This window comes from Monodelphis domestica, chromosome 2 (genome assembly GCF_027887165.1).
Source record: "Monodelphis domestica isolate mMonDom1 chromosome 2, mMonDom1.pri, whole genome shotgun sequence".
Lineage (NCBI taxonomy): Eukaryota > Metazoa > Chordata > Mammalia > Didelphimorphia > Didelphidae > Monodelphis > Monodelphis domestica.
In genome coordinates this window covers 140831771-140839965 of record NC_077228.1, presented here as the reverse complement: position 1 = coordinate 140839965, position 8195 = coordinate 140831771, and the positions used below count along the sequence as shown (strand labels likewise).

Below are 8195 nucleotides of genomic sequence, written 5' to 3'. Positions count from 1 at the left end.
TTGGAGCTTCATGAGAAGTGCTAGATTAATTAAATGGCTATTCTACATACTCCAAGTTCTTCTAAGTATCCTAAATGGAGAAGGGATGAGAAATAAAGTGATTATGCTATTTTCTTTCAAGAAAAAGAAAAAACTCCAGAGAGGAAGGGGTAAGCATTTATATAGTTCCTGCTATATGCCAGTATAATATGCTAATTGCTTTACAATTATCTCATTTGATCCTTACAACAACCCTACAAGATAGATGCTGTTATTATCTCCATTTTTAAATTTTTTTCATTTTTCCATTTTTTGTGGAAACTGAGGCAGAGGTTGAATAACTTTCTCATGCTTTCACAGCTTCCTTCATATACCTTCCCATATTGTAATGCAGCCCCACAAAAAGTTGTTGATCTATAGGCAGGATGTCACCAGTCTCTGTTCTTAATGTCCCATCTTCCTCTTCACTGTTACTAGCTAAACTTCTGCCTTCATCCATTCTCCTCATGTACATTTAGGAAGAAGCCTCTTGCTAGTTTCTGCTGTCTGTTGCTGCTGTTCTTGCCTGTTGTATTTATTTACTCCCCCTGATTTTCTGTTGTTTTGGGAGTATTCAAGAAGCAAATAACCTCTCCAGTTCTGGTTCTCTTTCTAAAAACATTTCAAGCCCTTCTTTATTATTGAAGGTCTCCATCTTTTGTCCTATATGGTTAAGCTCAGATTTGCAGAATAGACCACCCTCGGCTGCATTTTGAGCTCTACCACTATTCTTTGGAACATATTATTCTATTTCTTCCTACATTTTCTAGCGGTACAGAGTAGTCTTGTATTATTTATCATACTCTTTCTTTTGTGCTTGAAAAATCTTTCTCTTGATTTCTTATGAAACTTTTTGTTTCCGATTTGAATTGTTTAACCACTCTGTTTTCAAGTTTGCAGAAGTGTTTTGTTGTTGTTTTGTTTTGTTTTGGAGGCAATCTGTGAATTATTGCAACTGCAATTTCATTTTCTATGTTCATGAGTTCTAGGCAATTCTCTTCTATTTCCTTCATTATGATGTTAAGGCTTTTTTCTCCTTCCTGTTTTTCTAGGGCATCTATGATCTGTAGGATGTCTCTGTATCCTGTCTGCAAGATCTATATGTTTTGCTTCTTTAGTGAGCATATTGTCAGTGGAAAAAAGTCTAAGAAAATTGATGGTTTATCAGTGGTGTCAAACTCAAATGGAAAAAAAATTTTTTTTGCTTTTCTTCTTCTAGAAGATACAAATGCATGTCTTTGTATTTGCATTCCTAATCTATTATTTTCTCATTTGTTTATTTGGTGAGACTTGCCATTGCAGATTCCAGTTTTGCTATTTCTGTTACGTAGGCCATAAATTTGACTCTCATAATCCCCATTTCTCTTTTAAGCCACTTAGGAACAGTGTGCTGTGATTCCATGTTTTCCTCAAATTCCTCAGTCTCATCATGTTGAATCATTATCCTTGGTCCTGCAGTATTTATTCATAGATGCCTTAACTAGTTATTAGAGGGCATATTTCCTTCTGTGGTTTTTGTTTTTCCTGTTTATTAATGTTCAAGGTCTTTGAGTTTTCTTCTTCCTGAAAATTTTGGGAACTTCAGTCTTTTCCTCCCCCTTATTTTCTCCACAACACACATTCTGACTTCCTCCCTTTAATTGTGGCTTTCTTGGAAGCTGCATTTCAAACCATCTCAGTCTACTCTATGCTGAGCAATTCATGGTTCAAGAGCCAAAGTCTTTGCCCCATGTGACTTTTAGGTGGTCGGAACTGGCCTTAGCTGGAGGTTATGGTCTTTTTCTTAGTCTTAGTGTCTTCTTGTGGCTTGTACCATTCTCTGGCCCAGCTTTGCAGCACTAGTGTGACAAGGTTGTGGCTCCAGGAAGACTTTTATTCCTACAACTGCTGGTCTGTCCCAAAGTTAGGGCAAATCACTGCAGCCTGGAGGTGGAGTATCCATAACACTGTAAAGGAAGGGGAAGGGGAATGTAGGTATGGAGTAGTTGGAATGGAGTTGATGTGGGAAAAGGTGACTAGAACCAGATAAAGATTTGGGTGTCATTGACATAGAGCTCATCATTGAACTTATGCCAGCTGATGAAGTCACCATGAGAAAGTATAAAGGGAAAGAAGGGCCAGAACCAAAGTTTGGGGTCTACTCACATTTAAGATGTATCCTAAGCTCCAGGGCTCTTTTCACTACTCTTTTCCAATCCCCCTCATTCCAAAAAGGAAAAAAAAAGTTGACAGTGACAGATTTACATAGTGTTTGTAGTGAGAAAGAAGATGCCTGAAGGACCATGAAACTCCTTTTGGTTTTTGCATTAAGCCTACCTTGGCTTTCCTAATACCACATGGCAATGATAGTTCAGAATGATTTCTTTCCAAGAATTAGGTTAAGATTCTCATGCTCCTAAATCTGTAAAGGAGAACATGAATACATAGAATTTGCCATGAAAAAAAATCTATCTTTTCACAGACAGACTTGTAGATTTTTACACAGAAATGAATGAGAAGCAACTGATTTTCCTCTGATGAGATAATAATTATGAAAATCTGGTAGGGGAAGAAGAGAGAATTCCCAGGTAAAATAAAAAGGCCTGTTTCATTTTTTGTTTCTCTATCTTCAGGGCCTACCACCATGCCTTCCACACACAGTAGGTACTCAGGAAATACAGATGGGTCAATCATATTGAATTGCAATTGTGTTTTGCACACTGAGACCTTACACATTAAGACTGCTAATAAGGAAGGGAAAAAAAAAACCAACAAACCACCCAGCATCAATTGCCAGATGGCATTTCCTATCAAACCTTCTGTTTATTATAATTTTGTTTCCTTTTATCTCAGTGGTTCCTGTTATTTGCAAACCACACAGATAACAGTAGGCACCTAGATAAACACAGCACAGCATTTTGGATAGATAGGTTCACACAGCAAATAAAAGATCATTCATTTATTAGTATATTAGACAATCAAGGTCTGAAATAGTCAGCCTTCTTTCCTTCTGAATGTTGGTCTTCTGGCTGATGGTTTGGTCCATTCATCCTGCTCGCAAATTGGCCTCACAGTCTCCCAAAAGCAGGAGAAGGTCTTCTACTAGGCTGTGGTCTCTGCCATGTGTCACTTTCATAAGTTCAAAAGCCTGAATGAAAGAAAAAAGACAGAAGACTTAGTTTTTCTACCTCCATTCTCTTCTTAACTGTGCTTTGGGGATTAAAGGATACAATCCCACCGGTTTTAAAGCTAGAAATACAAACTTGAGACCTTGTAGTCCAACCTTCTGGTTTTTAAAAAGAGAAAACTTTAAATAGAGAAAAGAGGGAAATATGTTGTTCAATGTCACTATAATAATAATAATCATAATAATAATCATGGGGATCACAATAATAATAAATAATAACAAGCTAACTTACAGTGCTTTAAAGTTTGCAAAGCACTTTAGAAATGTTATCTCATTTTATCATGGGGGATTATAATGTCTTCATTCCCAAGAGTTGTTTGCTAAGAATTGGTTCCTAAACTAGAATGCTTTTCTGCAGGGAGTAGAACTGAAGAAAGTTGTTAGGTCACAGGCTTCTGAGCCGGGAGGGGTCTTTGGAGATCATCTAATCTCCTTTATTTTATAGGTGACGGAACTGGGCAATTGCAGCATTACGTGTGGGCAAGAGGACTGGATTTGTATTTAGGTAATATGAGCTTCACATCCTGCCTCTGCTGCTTTCTTTGACTTTGATCGAATTAGTTAACCTCTTCCGGCCTCAATTCCCTCATCTGAAAAATGAAGGTGTTAGACTAGATGACCTCTGAAGTCTCTTCCATCTTCCACTCTGTGATTCTGTGAGCCTCAGAGAGGAGAAGTCATCTGTGGTATAAAAACAGCTCTCAGGATAAATTAGGCCCTAAATAAAGAGAACATACTCTGGTGGACCAATCAACAATCACACACAGTAGGAGCTTAATAAACATTTACTGATTGATTAAATTAAGTAACAAGGAATAAATAGGGAAGTATTAAGGATACAAGTTGTTGCTCTTGAGTCATTTCAATCTTTTGGTTGTGTCTGACTCTTCTTGATACCATTTTGGAGTTTTTTTGACAAAAATACTGGACTGGTTTGCCATTTCCTTCTCCAGATCATTTTTACAGATGAGGAAACTGAGGCAAACAGGGTTAAGTAACTTGCCCAGGGTCACACAGCTAGTAAGTCTCTGAGACCAAATTTGAACTCTGGAAGATGAGTCGTTCTGTTTCCAAGCCCAGTGCTCTGTCCCCCCTGCCACCTAGCTGCCCCATGGGCTCACACTCGGGAGACGGCAAGGACATATGAAAATACGTACATACAACATAAACCAGTAGATACACATAGTGTAAGTGCAATATGAATAATTATGAATCTACACAAAGCAATGAAAGACAGGATGGTTTCGGAGGGCGATTGGGAACAATTTCAGGAAGGAGACAATGATGGAGCTTCATCTTAAGGAAAGGCAGGGAGACAGGAATTGGGGCTCTTGAGAGACACAGAAAGCCAAAATTCTGGCCCAAAGTGAAAGACTTTCTTTTAATTCATAAAAAAAAAAATCCTTTAGCACTCTTTGTGGTGGCCAAAAACTGGAAAATGAGGGGATGCCCTTCAATCAGGAATGGCTGAGCAAATTGTGGTATATGTTGGTGATGGAATATTATTGTGCTAAAAGGAATAATAAAGTGGAGGAATTCCATGTGAACTGGAACAACCTCCAGGAAGTGATGCAGAGTGAGAGGAGCAGAACCAGGAAAACATTGTACACAGAGACTGATACACTGTGGTATAATCCAACGTAATGGACTTCTCCATTAGTGTCAATACAGTGATCCTGAACAACTTGGAGGAACCTACGAGAAAAACCACTATCCACATCCAGAGGAAAAACTGTGCGAGCAGAAACACAGAAGAAAAACAACTGCTTGAATACATGGGTGGAGAGGATTTGGTTGAGGATGTAGAGTCTAAATGAACATCCTAGTGCAAATATCAACAACATGGAAATAGGTTCTGATCAAGGACACGTGGGAGGGTGGGAAAGAATATGATTCTTGTAACCAAGGAATAATGTTCTAAATTGACTAAATAAAATTTAAATAAAATGATAAATAAATAAAGCATGAAAAAAAATCCTTTAGAAAGGAGCTCTGATGTGTTTCTAGCCCCCAACCACGGGATCGTTCCTTCTCATTTTCCCATGTAGCATTGCTCAGGCCCTCCATCTAGCCTGCAGTTGTTTGTGCCCCTTCCTGCCTTTGGAAAATCCTTTTCTGTGAGCTGCAGGGAGGGGATAGGCAGGGGCTGGAACCCCCAGGCACTCAGAAGGTGCTCCACCATCACCCCCACTCCCCAATCCCAGGGGATGCTCCTTTGTGCGGTCCCCATCACCTAGTGCCTCTGGACCCAGAGAACTGACCTCAGTGTGAAAAGCTGCTGCAGTCACCCGTCGCCATACAGGAGGGGAGGCAGGGTCCTTTCCAGCAGGCACCCTGGGGGCGGGGGGTGGAGGGTGGGTGGGAACCCCCGGAGGCGGCTGGTGTGGAAAGGCGCCAGGATGACGAATGAGAGCAGAGGACAGAGTCCAGATAGACTTGCTTTTGCTATTACTGGTCTGGGTCACGGTGCCTTTACATCTCAGTGCTTGCACTGGGCACGCGGGGATGACTGGCCTTTCATTTGCTGGGGGTGGGGGCCGGAGGGTGGGGTTGGAGAGAGCCCAGCTCTGGCTCTCCTCATCTCACTGCACCGTCGCTAGCGCCTATTTCACGTTTGGGGCATCTTGTGGTCCGAAGCAGAGAAGCTTGCAGACCACTCAATGGGAAGGAGAGACTGTTGGCTGCAAAGGGGAATAAAATTCATTTAATTGAATAGTTTTTTTTAAATGGTGACTTTTTATAGTGACTCCTAACAAATGTTGATTGATTGTTAGTAGCAGTCAAATATTTGAGATTAAGGGGGCAGCTGGGTAGCTCAGTGGATTGAGAGTCAGGCCCAGAGAGGGGAGGTCCTAGGTTCAAATCTGGCCTCAGACACTTCCCAGCTGTGTGACCCTGGGCAAGTCACTTGACCCCCATTGCCTAGCCCTTACCACTCTTCTGCCTTGGAGCCAATACACAGTATTGACTCCAAGACAGAAGGTAAGGGTTTAAAAAAAAAATTAAAAAAAAAAAAGAGTGGTATGGGCTAGGCAATGGGGGTCAAGTGACTTGCCCAGGGTCACACAGCTGGGAAGTGGCTGAGGCCAGATTTGAACCTAGGACCTCCCGTCTCTAGGCCTGGCTCTCAATCCACTGAGCTACCCAGCTGCCCCCACTTACCACTCTTATGCCTTGGAGCCAATACACAGTATTGACTCCAAGACAGAAGGTAAGGGTTTTTTAAAAAAAAAAAAGAATTTGAGAATAAAACTGACATGGAGCAAATCACTTAAACTTTTTGGAACTTTGCTCACATGTGAAATGATTTAGATGGATTATATGATTTTAGAGGTTTCCATTTCTAAATCTATGATCTTATCTGGTTATCATTGATATTTCAAATGAATTAATTTTTTTTGACAATGTTAAAGTTTTGCCAGTTCTTCCTTTGTACCTACTACTAGATATCGATCACTTGGCAGATTGGTAGTATGCCTTATTTATCCTAGTAGTACACAGTAGACCTTAATGCTTGCTGAATGATTATTTTCAGAGGTTGGAAGGCTCAGTCAATTAATATGCAAATATTTATTAAGCACTACCCTACATAAGCTGCTTAGCCCTGAAAAAACAACAACAAAAAAAGCAAAAGCAATTCCTGCTTTAAAGGAGATGATATATATATATATGATGTATATAACAAGAGTTAGTCTTGCTATAAGGAAGAACTTTCCTACAGAGGTACCCAGAAGTGGAATGAGCTTCTTTGGGAAGCAAGGAGGCTTCTTCCTCTCACTAGAGGATACCAACAGAAGCTGGATAAGCACTGGTCAGGTATATTATGGAAGCATAAATTCCTGAAAAGGAACAGGTTGGAAAAGATGGCCTCTGAGGACCTTGACAATAATCCAGGTGTCTTCTTAGTAGGCCTTGATACAAAAGAATTCTCACACTTCACACTCTGTACACCAAGCTTCTATGAAGACAACCTAAGAATATGCTATTTTTTGTCTGATTTTTTAAGCCTCTAAATTTGGGGGGAGAGACAGGGCTAACAAAATACAGTATTACTTATCACCAGTGGGCTTATTATATTTCAGTGATGAATTATTTGGCCATGGCAACTCATTAAAACAAAGAATAATGCAAAATGGCCATCAGTCCTGTATAAGTCTCTTGCCCTTCCTCTGTGATCAGAATTAGTGGCAGCCTGTCAGCATCAGAATAGCAAAAAAAAAAAAAAGATCAGAGGATGTTAAGAATCACATAGATAGGCTATAAACATTCATTTAACCACCAGAAATATAAGAGCTCCTTTTGCAATGATCAAGGAGTGAACTACCATCAGAAAAATCAATCAATAAGGTTTCCACTGTTAATGAAGCCAGAAGACAAAAGGAATTGGGAGCAAAATGGAAGGATGGAATACAGGTTCTACTTGGAGAGGCAAGTAAAGGACTTATTGTGCATTCCAAGTCAACAAGAAACATAACTTCAAAGGACACTATGATATTATAGATCATCATATTTTTCTGTGCTCAATGGTATTTGCAAAAAGATCACAAGGAAAATAACAGCAATTTATGCACCAATACCATTTGCACAAGGATTTTAGAGAGAGAAAAAATTGATCACTTTCCCAATTAAAAATCAATCTTGATATATGGTTTCTTCATAGAGGAAGGAAAAATATAGTTCAGGAATAAGAGAGGTCAAATGCTTATAGCCTACACAGAAGTCTCACACTTCTGATTATATTCTTTGAGAAATAATTGGAAGATGTTGGCTATGGTAAACACCAATCAAATAACATCACCAAAAAACCAAACAAACAAACAACTTAATTGGTTTAACAATAAATGGCTGGTTGTTGATGGTTGTTTTGAAGGTGATTTATGTATAATCATCTCATTGACTTGTTAGAGAAAAGATTAAAATCTATACCAAATTAGGAAATGAATAAAAGAACAATTATGACTATCACTAATTCCTGTAGGAATTGAACAGATGTAATCAACCATAAGGAGAC

General features: G+C 39.5%; 1 protein-coding gene across 1 annotated transcript in view; it reads right to left on the bottom strand.

Moving 5' to 3' along the window:
- Positions 1-2941: 2941 nt before the first annotated feature.
- SMYD3 (SET and MYND domain containing 3) overlaps positions 2942-8195 on the bottom strand; it is a 1068189-nt gene continuing 1062935 nt past the window's right edge. Inside the window, exon 12 of the mRNA XM_056816053.1 lies at positions 2942-3145. Coding sequence (XP_056672031.1) covers positions 3044-3145 — 102 coding nt within the window. The 3' untranslated portion in view covers positions 2942-3043. The remainder of the gene's footprint in view (positions 3146-8195) is intronic.